Source organism: Gambusia affinis, linkage group LG01 (genome assembly GCF_019740435.1).
Source record: "Gambusia affinis linkage group LG01, SWU_Gaff_1.0, whole genome shotgun sequence".
NCBI lineage: Eukaryota > Metazoa > Chordata > Actinopteri > Cyprinodontiformes > Poeciliidae > Gambusia > Gambusia affinis.
The window spans coordinates 27225328-27241058 of record NC_057868.1 but is presented as its reverse complement, the minus strand read 5'-3'; the positions used below and the strand labels follow the sequence as shown (position 1 = coordinate 27241058).

General features: G+C 38.8%; 2 protein-coding genes across 3 annotated transcripts; both read right to left on the bottom strand.

The window, feature by feature from the left end:
* Positions 1 to 469: 469 nt before the first annotated feature.
* On the bottom strand, positions 470 to 3871 carry lrrc23 (leucine rich repeat containing 23). The gene is made up of 8 exons (XM_044121744.1): positions 3628 to 3871; positions 2244 to 2353; positions 1962 to 2082; positions 1723 to 1864; positions 1425 to 1555; positions 1169 to 1305; positions 863 to 1067; positions 470 to 770 (listed from the first exon to the last, which is right to left on the bottom strand). The coding sequence occupies exons 1-8, from the start codon at positions 3715 to 3717 to the stop codon at positions 729 to 731; spliced, it is 978 nt and encodes a 325-aa protein (XP_043977679.1). The 5' UTR covers positions 3718 to 3871; the 3' UTR covers positions 470 to 728.
* A 594-nt stretch (positions 3872 to 4465) lies between these two features.
* LOC122833815 (RNA-binding protein 10-like) lies at positions 4466 to 14817 on the bottom strand. Of its 2 annotated transcripts, none has more exons than XM_044121725.1 (23): positions 14677 to 14817; positions 14226 to 14289; positions 13641 to 14130; positions 13384 to 13554; positions 13102 to 13171; positions 10749 to 10822; positions 8780 to 8866; positions 8623 to 8683; positions 8379 to 8537; positions 8097 to 8257; positions 7555 to 7652; positions 7270 to 7357; positions 6979 to 7168; positions 6800 to 6885; positions 6617 to 6698; positions 6431 to 6522; positions 6148 to 6327; positions 5752 to 5925; positions 5592 to 5648; positions 5266 to 5463; positions 5086 to 5130; positions 4950 to 4999; positions 4466 to 4813 (listed from the first exon to the last, which is right to left on the bottom strand). In XM_044121725.1, the coding sequence occupies exons 2-23, from the start codon at positions 14240 to 14242 to the stop codon at positions 4726 to 4728; spliced, it is 2718 nt and encodes a 905-aa protein (XP_043977660.1). In that variant the 5' UTR covers positions 14243 to 14289; positions 14677 to 14817; the 3' UTR covers positions 4466 to 4725. The 2 variants fall into 2 exon arrangements, with proteins under 2 accessions (XP_043977660.1, XP_043977669.1); XM_044121734.1 differs by having other exon boundaries at positions 5266 to 5460.
* Positions 14818 to 15731: the final 914 nt, after the last annotated feature.

Here is a 15731-nt window from a genome sequence, read left to right as displayed (position 1 = left end):
TAGAGAAGTCTGCAGGGCTACGTTAAGTATTACGTAAAAACCCTGAGTGTTTATGACCAAATGTGTGTTCCTGCATTTTATAAAAAATAAATATGCTTGCTTTTAATATAATATTAATTTGATAAGTTGATATTTTACTGCATTACAACTGTTATAGCAATGTCACCATTCAGTATATCCTTATGTCTCCATTTGATTTTTGTCATAAACATAAAATATAACATTCACACTTCAATTGTCTTGCTTTTTACATATTTCATAAATAAAGTGACATAAAACAAATATTAATTAGCAAAGAATGTAACTCCTCCTACCTACATTAGATCATGTTACTGAATACGTTTATTGCCAACACGCAGCTAATGTAACTGTTCCTTTAAATTTGGAGTTGGGAGGCTGGCTACAAGGAAGTGTGGGTAGCAGATTCTGCCCTATCATCCTTACTCGGGGAAAAACTGAATATACAATGTTCACATACAAAATTCTTTTTTATCCCGCAGTCAAAGCACATTTTTATTTAATGTCAGTTACTCTGCAATTTTCCATTTCTTGAAAACAACTAGAAATATAATGGTTACGGTTAGCTGTATTTCTATATATGAGAAATTAAACTTAATCAGAACATTAATCATGCAAGAGACATGTTTTCCAAACACATTTGTAATCAAAGTTGCTGACTTATACATAAGAGGCTCCTCTTTTCAAAAAGGCACAATTTCCCCATTCTATTAATCATTTGATACAGGTGCTTCTTCCTCATCCCTAAGTTCCTGAAACAAGACACACACTTAATTAAAAGCTGAAACATTTCTGAAATTTAGAGAAAAGAGAGAGCGATATGAAAACAACAACATATTCATACCCGGATTGACCTTTGAGCTTCTGTTCTCTCTTTCAGAGTGACTACCTCTTTGTCAATTCGCTCCAGCTGAGGCAGGAGTATTAGTATACTTGGCCGATAGAGTATTGTGTCCACAACTGGATTTTCCGCAATAACCAAAGATTTCAGGGAATTTGTCAGAAGGCGGAGGCTTCGTAAGGCATCTCCTTCAGTGATTGCATTTCCTCTACAGGGGAAAAAGATGGTAGTAAAAAAAAATGAGGTTCAAGACTTTGCTGATTCCCCAGAGGTATATTTAGGCACCAGTTTGTTGTTGTACCGTAATACCTGATGTTGAGGTACTGAAGACACTTCATTTCAGAACAGAGCCCTTCCAGAGTTTCAAGTTGATTGTCTCGAAGATGTAGGGTTGTCAGGCGCTCTAGCTTCTCTAGACCCTCAAGACGTTTGATAAAGTTTTGGGCCTGAGGAAAAACAAAATTTGATACATACAGTTACTATTTTACATTAACTTATACAAAGACTGATTACATTGACAAAGAAACTATGACTTATTTTTACAGATCACAAAGCCTTGTATTACCAGGTATAGTTTCCTCAAGTTTGGAAGATCAAAGCCACTTGTTGTTTCCAATTGGTTTCCCCTCAGCTCTAGAATAACCAAATTGCCAAAATCTGCATTCTGCAAACCACTTACTTTCTGAATACTATTACCTGAAAGAAAGTTTCATAGTGTCACATAATTTTTTTCACAAACATATGCTTTAAGGTTTCATTATTTGAGTTACGAACAATTGAAATGGTTTTAATTATGTCCACTAATAGAAACGCTTGCTAAATATGTTAGACTAATCATCTGGATAAATGTCAAAAGGAGAAACCTGAAAGTATGAGTGTCTCTATGGACGGTCCAACCAGGCCTTCTAAGTCTACCAGCTGGTTTGATGCCACACTCAACCACTGTAGAAAGGTAAACTCAGCTAAAGGTTGCCCTTTAAGTGTTGTCACAGAATTTGAGTCAACCTGCAAAAGAGTTGCATTCAAGATTTGCTTTCAGTATGAGATTTATTTAATGATTCAGACATATGCAATTTTCTATATAACATCAAGACTTTCTTGCCTTCAGCCAAAGCAAATGAGTCATTGGTGCCAAGGGAGAAAGATCAGAGATGTGGTTGTTGGATAAGTCCAGAAAACGTATGTGAATATAATTGCTGATTGCAACTATGTCAGTTAACGCTCTGAGACAGAGACACAACAAAACAGCTGAGTTTAAAATACAGTTAAAAGTTCTAAAAAGTTCTAAATACTATAAAATATTTTAATGTCTGAACATGACACACTTTCTAATCGTTAAGGCTGGCACTGAATTTAATTTTTCAGCTCAACTTGGTCTGCTTACCTTTCTTTAAGATCCAGTTTGATAAAAGCATGTTCCAGTCTTTTTCCTGTCTGGCAGAGCAATGAAAGCCCCTCTATGATGGTCTCCTTGTTCAATGGGAACGCTTGAATCTGACGAGAACAGAGAAGCCACTTTTCTTGTGAACGTTACTTAAACACAAACACACAAAAGCATTGGAGGTAAAGGCTCTGGCCAAAGTTTGAATGTTTTAAAGTCTTTACTATTAATTGTTTGTTTGGAGGAGCTACTGTGGGAGTGGAGTGTGCACTTATAAGAGCAAACTTAGAAGTTATACACTGACATGTTTATCAGTGTATAACTGGTGTGTACAACTCTTATATTGCCAGTTTGTAACAAATATAAGATATAAGCATTCTCTGCAAAACACCGAGCGCACGCTTTCAGGATGGGTTAGAGTCTGCTGCAGAGGATTTCTTCCCAAGTCATGATAGCATGGGACACGACAAGACAGATTGCTGCTTCATCTGCAGAAAATCTCTGCTTAAGGTTGTAGTGGTCAGTCGTCATATTCAACAAATCTTTATTATAAAAAGTTCCTTGATTTCAGTGACAATTTACTAAGTCAAACACATTATAAAGATTAATTACTCACAAAGGGATATTTAAGCCTTTATTTCTGTTAAATGTGATAAGTATCCAAAAGACAAGGGGTTTCACAAGCTTATTTTAGACTTTAAGACATTTAACTTGCCTAAACCTACTTTTTTCAGAAGATTTTTTTAACCCCGTCATGTGAATCCAGCGCCATTTTACAACTCAAATTTCAGTGCCCCTCTTTACAGTAAGAGACTGTTCTAAACATTGAATTTCTGATTTTCAAGCAAAGCTTATTCAAAAATATACTTTTCTATGCAAACACATAGGAAAGGGTCCAAGATGGAATTGTTTGTGATTTATTCAAAAGCTGGTCAGGAGTTATAAAATTTCGGTTTAAGTAATGCCCATAAATATATTTCCATTGATAATTATTTTCATCATATAATCTTTGATTTTATTTAAATTTTTTCCACGACTTATGCTCTTTTTTTACATTTTAAGAAATAATTTTCAAATCTGATATGAGGGACTTGTTTGAAGTGATTTCAAATTTAACTCTTAGTGGAACGTATATATCAAGACAGTTTACCTGTTCGTACGTTGGCTGGTAGCGGATCCTGCAACTTTTATTAATTTCCTATAGTAGCTCATTACAAGTGTAGAAATAGGCTAAACAAGCTTTTTTTGGTATAAACTAAACTGAATAAACATTTGAGAACTGTAATGGAGATGTACATATGACTTTTAAGGACTTAAAACTGAGATAAGTAGCTAAATGATGGACTTTTTTTTAAAACTGTTTTTGGTCTACCGCAATAACACGAACCTTATCGAGATCGTCCCCTTCTTCGCCTTCTCCAGGCGCATCTTCCCCTAACTGTTCTTCGGGGGACAGGTACACATCATCGTCAGACATTGGGGCCAATATTATTTTAAAGTGTTACAACCAACTTGCTTGCGAGCGGTGTCTGTGAAGTTTTAAAAAGAACTAAGTTTGACAACGTTACTATGGAAACCACGCAGTCGTAGCACTAGCAGATTTAGTAAGAGGGTTGCAGCTGCACGAAAACCAAAAATCAGGAACCTCTGATTTTGTAGAGCCAAAAAAACAAACAAACAAAGCTATTACACCACAAAACTCATATCGGCAATTGCAATATATTCCGCTTTCTTTATGTGAACATAAACGAAAGACAGCTGGTGAAATTTCTGTTGAAAATGTTGAAACCTGATATACATTCCACCCTCTTTCAAATGCATTCCATCAGTGAAGATTGATTTCTTTTTTTTTTAAAAAAAAATGTACATTAGCTTAATGAAACAATCACATTAATTGACAAATACATAGACAAAAATAATTTTCTAAAGACAATATTAGTTTCATTGTAGTTAAAACAAGATAAACAGAGACAATTCCTATCTACACATTAATGATGGTGAGACTTTTTTTTTTACAGTTCAGGCAGCCACAATGTCCCTACCTCAACATCTGTAGAAAAGTACTCACTCAAAAATATACATAGTTCATGCCTAGATCAGTCATTCATTGAATGACAAGGCATGCAGCATTAACTTATAAGAAAAGAAAAAAATCTATGGTGCATAGACTCATTTGCTGGCATAAAGATCTGTAGGCTACAGATACTCAATTTCTGAGCAGCAAATGTTTTTCCAAACTTTTTTATTACAAACAAACCTCAAAGCCAGTGAAAAATGAAAACTGCATTATTCAGGAAGCAAGCGAAAAAGGTGCAATTTGTGCAATATTCCAACATTTACTGCTACAGGATCTGTTCATGAGACTATTACCACTGCTGAGGTAATTATAATATCTATCTACAAGAGGTTCTTATACAGATAGCAATAATATGTTCACTTTTAAAAGTTCATTTCCTAGGAAGGGAGAAATGGGAAATCCAAGCGGTCACTCCACTTGCATGTTGCGCAACAGAAGCCCCTTCTTCACACCTCCTTGCAGCATCCTTGCACCAAGGCTAGTTCCTGTTCCGTCACTGTAAAAAGGTAACGCAAAAAAAAAAAATGTTGAGTACACATTCAAGCCTGCAACACATTATAAAATAAATCTTAAAATTTTAAAGCAAAGCTTCAAAACAACAAGCAGAGGTTTTTCAAGTCAAAGCTGCTTACATTGGACTGAACTTCTTAGCTTCTGGTGGTTCACTATCATCTGCTAATCTCTGCATCAGAAATAGTGAGAACATTTATAGTGAACTAATTGAACATAAGTGTTAGTGTCCATCCTTCTCTTTGAAGCTCAACTGACCTTGCCACTAGCTTCCAGCTGAGCTTTTCTTTGCTCCAAGTTTTGCTGAAGACACAAAGGTGAAGTGTCACACAAAGTTAAGGAAGAAAATTATTCAAACACAATGACAACAATGTGACACATGGATTTTATAAAGTAGTGAGCTGTTAATGATTATTAAAACTAATATTTTAAAATTACTTTATGGAGTTCAGAGAGCTGCTGGTGCCTGATGAGGGCCTCTTTGCTAGGGAACTGCCTTCTGCAGAGCAGACATGCCAGTTTCACCCAGTCTGTCAGTCTCCCTTCCTTCTCGTCTTTCTCAGCTCCTTCGTCTTCACTGTCACTTTCTGCACTGTAGGCTGGGACCAGACCGGACTGCTGAGGGGGCGAAAGCTGCTGGTGTCAAAGCAGAAGATTGGAGAATGAGACGGATACTGTGCTCCATTTACACATCTCAAATGACGAAAAATACTATAAAAACGTATGCATTTTTTTTTTTCCACAGCTTGCAGCCATGTTCGTACTTCTGTACTTTGTCGGATCTGGTCCAGAAAACTCGGCGCCCTTTCGGACAGCGCACCCTGCAGGACAGAAAATCAAGTGGGTTTAAATAGGTGATCAAATCTAAACACGTGCATGATAATCACCCCTCCTGACATTCTGATAAGGCAAATGTGTTGGCACCTTTTTCTCCAGAACAGCATAGCCTGCGTCGGCACTTGCAGACTCTCTGTAGTCGTCAAAGCGACTGTGACCCGGCCCTCGAGAAGAGCCGACAGCAGGGGACGAAGAGACAGAACGCATGTTTTCTTTTTGCCTGTTAAGACTTTTAGCCCAACGCTCCATATCTTTGGCAATCTGGAAAAGCAAATAAAAAAAAAAAATAAGTTAGTAAAATTTCACAGGGATTTAAGATGTTTTTGTTTCATATTAGAAAGGGATTTTGAAATAAAAAAAATTTCTTATGGCCCTAATATCCTGATGTACAATATACCAACGTAACATAAAGGCAAAAGCAAAAATTTAGTTTATTTCAATAAATATTACAACTTTTAAACTTGTATCCAGTTAGTAGAGTACCTGTTGAGCAGTTTTACTCTTCGGCTTCTCTTTTTTCTCTTTGCTTGCTGCGCTGTCCGAGGAGGCTGCTCCATCCTTCACTGGTGTACCTTCAGTGTTTGATTGGCTGGCAGCGGGAGTGTAGGTCTGCTTCTCTCCATCCCAGTACATGTACTGCTGAGTGTTAGCGTTGTAGTAGTACTGACATGCAAAAGAACCCCAAAAGCAAAAAAAGAAGTCGTAAGGATGAACTCGAAATGTTTCTATTCTGCTCTCTGCAATTTGTTCAGAGTGGACAGTTTACCTGGGAATTTGGGTCATAATAGAGTCCAGTGAATGGGTCATAATAGAAGCCTGAGCTTTCATCATACTGGTAAGTAGACACATCTGGCACAGCTGCGAAAGTATACAAGAATAAAAAAAGTTCTGAATTGTATGAAATTTCACCACCTGCAGGTTGGCAAGAAGTCTCTTTATAGGAAACACTTACGATATTGTTTGAGCTCGTGTTCGGTGCCGGGAACGGCAGGTTGATTAGAAGCAGCTGGCTGTGGTTTTCCTACAATCTCAACCTGTGAAGGGGCGGAACTCTTAAAGTTGGGAAGATACAAGGAGAGAATGGGGGAAAAAAAAAAAAAAAAAAAAAAAACGAAAAAAAACAATAACTATGTACCTGTGTGGCTGGTGTAGAGATAGCTGGGATGAGGGCCACCTGTCCAGCTGCTGAACCAAGTTTTACTGCCTCAGATGAGATAACAGCTACAGATGAGCAAGGAAACATGAGCAAATACTGTTCTACAGAAATATTAAACAGCCCTGTTACAGACTATTGGAAGAATCAGTCAGCCCAACCTGGGGTTCCTCCTGTATAGGCTCCATTTAGTCCTGCTCCTGCACCAACCAGGGGTGCAATCCTGGAGTTCGTCTGGACCCTTAACGCGACGCCGTCTGCCCCAGAATAACTCTGTCCTTCTTGGCTGTATGTCACTGCTGCTCCCTGCTGGTAAACTGCTGCATCCTCACTTGATCCATTCTGAGAGTTCTAACAATAAAACAGAAACCACAAGAAACAGGAGACAAATAAATATTTCGGTCGGGATGTCTTCATTTCACCATATTAGTAAGTGAAGCTAGATGAGTTACCTGTGATATAGCCCACTGTGCAGCGGCTATAGCAGTGCTGGCCACCGTAGCCGCGCTCACTCTGCTCCCCTCAGTCACAAAGACATCACTGATGTTGATAAGAGCAACAGAAAGTGTCATTATCGATTTTGGAGTATCTCGGCTAAAGCAGTCTTTCTTAATCTCACACACTTTATCTCAACTAAACTAGATTTTTTTTTTTTCCTATGCTGAACTTTGATCCAGTTTTTTTCCCCTCTTAAATTTGCAAGTATATTTAACTGCATTCTTAGTTAAAGAGTTTACCGTTTGGAACCTTTAGCAAACTCCACTACAATGGCTTTCCCATCAATAGACAGGGGGGGCTGCAGAGCCTGAAGAATCTGAAGCAGCTGTGAGGCCTCCTGTTGATAAAAAAAATAAAAATTAATGATCTACTAATGATGTTTATTTTTAAAAATCATCAGTGCAAAAAGCAAATAGTTCTTGAATCCTGCTCATTTTCTTGCAGACATTTAAATTCTCTAGAATCATCATGTCCTAGATGACAAAGAACATGTGATTCATTCATGTTTTTATCGTGAGGTCAGCTCCAGTGTGGCTGCCGTACTGATAAAACAATGAACATTGACAAAGTATACTATTAACTTTTCAAGTAATAGTATACTTTAAGCTGTATGTTTGTGAGTAATCTCCTTCAATGTTTAAACTGTATGGCTAATTCACAACAACAAACAAATCTCCACAGTAAACTTCCCAAATAAATCCAATGATGCCAGACAGAAGGTTCCACTGTTTGACCTGGAACATGTAAGCCAGTAGATCAAATGCATTTTCTCCAATCTTACCACTATAGTAGAAAGCTGCAGAAAAGCAAAGCCTCTGTTTAGATGCGTGTGCTTGTCCTTGATCAGACGAACATTGGAAGGGGAGAGGGTGGCGAATGGAGCCAACGCAGACAAAATGGCTTCCACAGTTGTATGGGGGCCAAGGTTTCTAAGAATCAGAGCTGTGGAAATAGAGGATAATGACTGACATTCTCTACTGGCTTTGCAGACAAATTGAATTATATAAACGTGATCAACAGCAGAGATGTCTATGGCATTGTAAAAGCTTGTCTGGAGGCTTACTGTCATTTGCGACGTCTGCCGGCTGCGGCGCAGGCCCTGGGGGAACACTGGGACCGGCAGGGTGGTACGACACCGGCAGAGGCAGCAAGCCTTGGGCTCCCTCCTTCTGAACTCCAACAGGCATTTCCCTCAGCAACTGTGGCAGCTTTAGCTCAGCCTCTATGGAAAGATAGCACAACACTAATGCATCAAAGAAGAAGAGAAAACAGGTTGGATATTAAAAGCAACTCTTGTTAAACTTCACCTGATTTGGGCACGCTGCATTTGAAGCACTTTTCTCTCCTTTTGAAGTTCTGGACACCACACTGTTAGAATAACGCGCAACCCGTTAGAAGACCTGCTAGATGAGCCACTACATTACGTCTGATATGCACAGACCAGGTAATTCAAGCATAAAAAACCTTGTTACAGAGCCAGTCCTCGTTGGCTCGTGGTTTGGGGTCGCTGTAGTGCATGGACACGCGCTGCTCCATAATCATCAGCGTCCCCTGGAGGAAAAAAAAGAAAGAGAGGGACAAAGAATGAGTTTCAGTGACAATGTCACACACGCCACAAAGAGGCCTCATCTCACAAGAGATGAGATTGAAAGAGAAGAAACAAAATTAAGAGAAAGAGAGAGACGGAGAGAGAGAATCAGAACAGCTGAGGCTTTAAAAATAGAAAGAGGAAAAAAAAAAAAAAACAGGACAGCAGAGAATGGCAACCTTCAGCTTAAGAAAATTCGGACGGACTGAGATGGTGTGTCTGTAGTTTTGTGGATTCCCATTATTTAGGGACAATGTGTGATGTCTTTATAAATGCGTTAACCCTCCCCCCTTAAGGGGAAACTTTCCAAAGATTCCAACAAAGCCCACACAAGTCCCCTCAAACCCCAAATGGCAAAAGCTTTGTCCTAAAATATGCAGTAATGGTTGAAAGAAAAGAATAAATAAATAAAAAATTATGTTGCTTCTGAATCAACATAAAATAGCAGGGATGTTCAGATCAGGGTTGTTTTTAAGCCCACCCCTCCCCCCCCCACCAATACCGATCCGAGTCATTTAACATTAGGCATTTTCCGATACAGAGTCCCAGTCAGAAACCTCATTTAAGTTAATAATCACTGCTATGCATGTGCTTGAAAACTCAGCAGCTGATAAGTGGCACTTGTTAACACTACATTTCACCCACACTAGGACTTACTCACCAATAAGGTTCTGGAAGCTGGATCTGCACTTATCCGTTTTCCTTGACAGCTAAAGGTATTTTATTACCAGTGTTTCTGCAGAAAATCCTCTACATGCAGCTCTAATACATATTAACTCGGTGAAAAGAGCGCGACTCACAGTAAAATAAAAAGTTGCTTTTAAACATATTTTTGACCTGCCAAAGCTAGAGAATTCAAGAATCTACATATAACTTCTGCAGAAAATGCAAAGTAAGTTCGATTATGTCCAAGGTTAACACCAGCATGTTTATCCTCCGTTTTGATCTGTCTCCATTTTCCTGCTTCATAAACATCACACTTGGGTTTGCGACTGCAGCTTCAGCGTCTTTCTATCACATTGAGCAGCGCATGGGAACATCTGAACCCAGCAGACAAAGTAAGTCACATGACACAGACAGACAGAAAACGGCAGCAACACAGTCTCTTTCACTGTGAATGTCATTATGAAGAATGAAAAACTCTTACTAGAACAACAAAGTAATGTGCATGGGCTAAAATTCAACTTAGTGAGCCGTGCACGCAGAAGTGTGACAGGACTGTCACAAAATAAACAAATAAAAAAATAAAAATTCAGCCTGGGCTCACTGGTGGTGCAGCTGACAAAAAGAAAAAGAAACAGTACACCCGCAATAGCTTTCAAAAGTTACGTTTTGTCAGGGACTCCGATATCGATTATTTAAAAATGCCATGATGGTAACCCCGATCCAATAGCTGGGTTCGGATCGGTACATCCCTATACAAAATACCTGAGGAGAATTTCCATTTCCATTCGTGTGAACTCTCCAAAGGTGGCAGAGAAAGCAGACATGGGACTGATAGAAGGTATTACAGAATCAGCCCTCTATTGGAAAAAGTTATACTGTAGAGATAATAACTGCAAGGATCTATTTTTGAAAACTAGGCAAGTGTTGAGTCTATATTCTTGGCTGTGATGTAGATGAATTGGCATCTTACTGGAATTTGTGCGCATGTGGAAAGAAAACATTCTAAAAATACAAAGGCTTACCTGCCTTAGGCACAGGAAATCAATCGTTTTCTAGTGTGCATTTTGCAGAAAACCATGAAAGTGCACCTGATGGCATGATGTCACTGGATATCATGTTAGCTTATGTCCCACTGACTTAATCTATATGTGTATTTGTGTATGTGTTGGAGAGAGTGACCTGGTTGGTCTCCATCCAGCGGGTGGCCTCCTGTATGAGATTAAACTCGACGAAGGCGAATCCTCGGCTCTGACCTGGACACCGCCCAGCGCCACAGCAACCGAACAACAACAACATAACAACAACGCAGTGTTTGGGTTAGTGCTTCATTTACAGAGGAGAGAAAGAGAGAGAAAAACCCTGTTTGAGCTCCATAAAAAAAATAAATTAATTAATTAAAAAAAAAAAAAAAAAAAAAAAAAGACATGTTCTCTCCCACAAATTTTCTGCACAGGATGGGTCTCACTTGGAGTTGGGGATGAGGAGAAATACTACCCACCCATCCGTCTGGGTCTGAGCTCTTTGCTAAATGGAAGTCGAGATACCCAAGCGGCAGCAAACACACACATTTCTGATACTCTTATTTCAAACTCCAATCACAAAAACTAGAGACCTTTACTGTATAACCAGTGACTTACTTAAGTGTTCATACCCTTTAAGCTTTTTCACATTTTGTCCAATTAAAACCACATCAATGTACTTTAGTGGGGTTTTTTTTGTGACAGACCAAGACAAAAGTAGCACGTAATAAATTTTTTAAAAAAAGAAAAGATTTTCAAACTCTATCCCAAAAACAAAGCTGGACATACATCACTTAGGTTGCACTTTGTAGAACTAACTTTTTTGCAGCAATTCCTGCAAGTCCTTTGGGGGAACATCACTACAATGACCCTGAAACTAGATTCACATTTAGATTTAGGTCAGGGCTTTGACCTGGCCATTGTAGAAAAGACTATAGTTTGATAGAAAACAACATTCTGCCTCTCTGGCTATATGTCTCAGGTCATTATTCTAAGTTACATTAGTTAAATGTAATTAACTTTTTTGCTAGTTAATGTAAATTACATTAGCACACAGTTAACCCTGTGTTGTATTGTCAAAGTATTTGCTTGGTATGCAATATTAAAACAGAAATGAGAAATACTGTATTGGTTAAATATTACATACCAACTATCAGATCTTGAACAAACGAAAGAATACAGTGGATCCCAGCCTAACTATAGTTCAGTATTCATGGACTCACCTATTCTCTGATTTTTCCATAGCGCTTATGTAAAATACTTTTAAAAAGACTGGACTAAAAAAGGAATACTGTTGGTATTGATTCCGAAGCAGTGCCAAGATGGTTTCCACTCTGCCCATTAATGCACACTGAGGTACATTTAGTGTTTGACCTATTAAAGTAGTTATTTAATAGCGTTTATAGTCGGAGCCCCAAGTATTCCGTGTTCGGCTGTGGTTTGTAACCCCAATGAATACTGGGGATTCACTGTAGTCAGTCTGGTCAGTCCAATATACTGAGGAAAAGACAAGATTGAGGAAAATGGTGATTTCATCACAACTTTCCAATATTTCTAATAAGTATTTTCTTCTAATATTGTGCAGCCCTATATTTAGTTTTAGGTGTCTTCCTTTCCACTCTGATCAGCCTCCAATGGCTTTGGTGACAACGTTTTTTAAGACAAAACAGGAAAAGCTTTAATGGGTAAAAATACTTTAGCAAGGCACTGAATTAGTTTACCTGGTGCAAAATGCTTAGATTTACAACAACCAGTATGCACAAAAAATTAAAATACAAATGTTATTTTCCAAAATGTTAGATCAAAGCAACTAATCTGAAAAGCAGATAAAGACTGATGTGGGTGTAAAAGAGAGTGTTGGGGAAGGTAAGTGTGCCAGTGTCAGTAAAGCACACCTTACAGACAACCAGGAAGTTAGCAAAGTGCGACACCAACGACACAATGACTTTAATGGGAAACATTAGGAAAGAAAATATATAGAAAATCAACCATGTAGCTGATCGTTAGCTGCCAGGTTTCATTCTCAGGACAAACAATTTATCTATAGAAATAATTGATCTATTTGGAGTTTTAACTTTCAAAATTTGTTCAGCTCAGGTGCATTTAACTTCCAAGATGGATGAAAGAGAACGAAAAAAAAAACAAGTATAGACAGTGTATGAGATACACAGGACAGGAAAATCGAGTTAATGACACTTCTTGGCTGTATGCCTGCATGTTTGCATGAGAGGCGAAATTAGTAGGACATAACTTAAAGGGTAGATGGATTTTGCTCTGTGAGGAACAGCAAAAGGACAGAAACCAGAAGATCAAAGTAAAAAGCAGGAATCTGAGCCTTCTCTGTACGAACCTGCATATCTAAACATTTGTGCTGTTCTAGAGCTGTCATGTATCATAACAAGGCTGTGAGAAAGTGAAGGCAATCAAGCCTAACAGAAAAACAACAACAACAGAGCCAGGAGTGGATGAGACCGACACAAGGAGGGGAAAGTGGCCAGCAGACAAACCCTCACCTGAAGATTTATTCCTCATAAGGCGAACTTCTCTTGGCTGGATCCCCTGTTCCTGAAGTTGTGCCCGAATCTTAAAACATCCAATAAAAAAAACCAAAAATGTAGTTTAGACTTTACAAGCATAAGCTGTACCACTGTTTGGTGCAGCTTGAGTAGACTGTATTATTGCTTTTATGTTATTTTTTGTGATGTGTGTAACAGATCTCTTTTGTGAATGAGACAATGACTCTGAAGAGGTTTTTCCTGTATAAATAAAGGATTATAGTTCAGAACAAATCACACCTCATTGGCTGTGGCACTCATTGGTAGCATGCGAAGCATGATAATGTTACTGGGCCTCTGGTTCTGGTCCAAGTCTGCTCGGTAGTCCTGGTCTCTCTGGTCCAGTTCCTCTGCAGACAGGTCTTGTCCAGCGCTTTCACAACCGCCTTCCTCCGCTGCTGCTGGAAAAGTCTTCCAGAAAAGGTTGAGTTAAAATAATGAATCTCTCCCACTAAAGGAAAGTAAATGCTGCAAATTATTCATTTCTCAGGATTTACCCTCGGCCTCCTTCCACCTCCACGAGAGACCCTATCCTCCTCTCTTGGTCTGAATTCCATCTGCTCAGAATGGGCAACCCAGTTGCCGTCCCTACTTAAACTCCTGTTTTCTGGGAAGCCTCTTCCACCTCTCTGCCTGCCCCTTCCTGGTGGGCCAGTCTGTATCTGCTCAAAGTCTTGTCTGAATCCGTCCTCCTCCCCTTGGTGGGCGAGATGTGCACAATCAGGGTGTGACTGAGAAAAGGGGGGCCATGCAGGGGTATTCCCCTCCAGACTGATGTCGCCTCTGGTATTCCCTCTATGGTGAAAATGTGGGGAACCTTGGAAGCCTGCTAGCGCCTCATCAGGCATGTATAACCCATCATCTTCCATTCTGACTTCATGCACTCCCTCCTCATCCTCTTGCCCATAAGCACGATAGTCCATGTCCCGAAAGTTGTGATCATTGTGAGAGCTACCATAGCGACCGATGCGATCGCCTCGACCACCCCTGACGATGTAGGATATAATGACGTTAAAGTGTCTTCAACGAAAAATATGCCAAATAATCAATATTTAAAATAAATAAATAAATGATTTACTCACCTCCGCTCATAGTCCATGTCGACTTTGAAATTTTCTCAAAGCGTTTGCTTCTTGACAGTTAAAGCTATTAAATGCAAGATGACAGCAGAAATACGGAGCTAAGATGAGATATCGGATTGCAGGAAAAATTTCAGGGTGCAGAGTAGTGTTGTGCAATGCGATCATTCGGATGCATAATTTTACTGTACACACTACTCTCACTTTGAGTTAATCTTCTTAACTTTCTGTCCACGTTATTAAACAAACTACTAAAACATTCAACAACAGCCATTCTTCTGTAGCTATCAAAACACACACAAATATTAACAGAATAGGAACCTAACGTGTAGCGGTCATCTCTGCTAGCAGCTAAGCTAACTAGCAACTCCAGGGTTGACATACCGAACCAAAACGGCTCTCAACTGTTACAAAACCCGAGTGCATTTTTAGACAGAACGAATAAAAGACTTACCCTGGACTTATTTCAATAACAGCCTTTTTATAATACGTCACCTTGAAGATAAGGTGAGTGCGACGTTTTCTTTTTGCTTTTTGTTTTTTAGTTAGCCAAGTGTAAAATGGCCACAGGAAGATATGACACAGAGGGCGGGACTAAAACTCCAGTTCTCAAGTGTGATTGGTGTATGTAAACCGACTAAGACAGAAGAAAGACGTAAAGTTGATGGAGAGCTGTGTAACGTTTAAGCAAATAAAAGAGTATAAGTTTGATGGTTATGTTAAACTTGGGTTTTCCTGATATTCTCAACTGTGTAGACTTGGAAATTAGATTTGTTGTAAAGACTTTTGAATATATTTAATTAAAATTGTATTTGCAGTATTTTTTTTTTCCAATTATATACTAAAGACCTATTTATTCTAATTTTAACCAAAAAACTGACCTTGAGGTAAAACTTTGTTTCTGCCAACAACTAGTTCAGGTCATATTATCTTATATAAATAATAATTTATTTCCATTTAATCACAATCCATAATTTTTAGAGTATATTTTCTTCTAGTGTTTGCAAAAATCCAGCCATCTACTTTCTATACTTCCCCCAGCTTTCTATACTTCCTTGTACTTGCAGGGTTGCATTCTAGGAGGTATCCTAGTGGTGTCTATTTCCAGTTGCCATTGGGCAAGAGGTTGCAATACTATAATAGGACAACACTGAAACACACAGACCTGTACTTAACCCTCTGATGCATAAGTGGGTCCTTTTGGACCCAGTGAGGTCATCTCTTTGCAATATCTGTAATAAAAAGTTTTCATCACTTCATATTCCAGGTATTCCTCAACAAACATGTTATTGATATCATGCAATTCAAATTTTAATTTACCTTTTACACATTTTAAGAAATAGCATGTTTTCTATTACTACCCCATTCTACCATAAGTGGGTCCTTTTGGACCCATATTCATTTCATATGGAATTTAATGGAAATACCAGATTGGTGCAGCGTCTGCAGTGAAGTGGGCGTTGTACCAGTCTGTCCAGGTGAAGAGAGAGCTGAGTCAAAAAGCAAAGC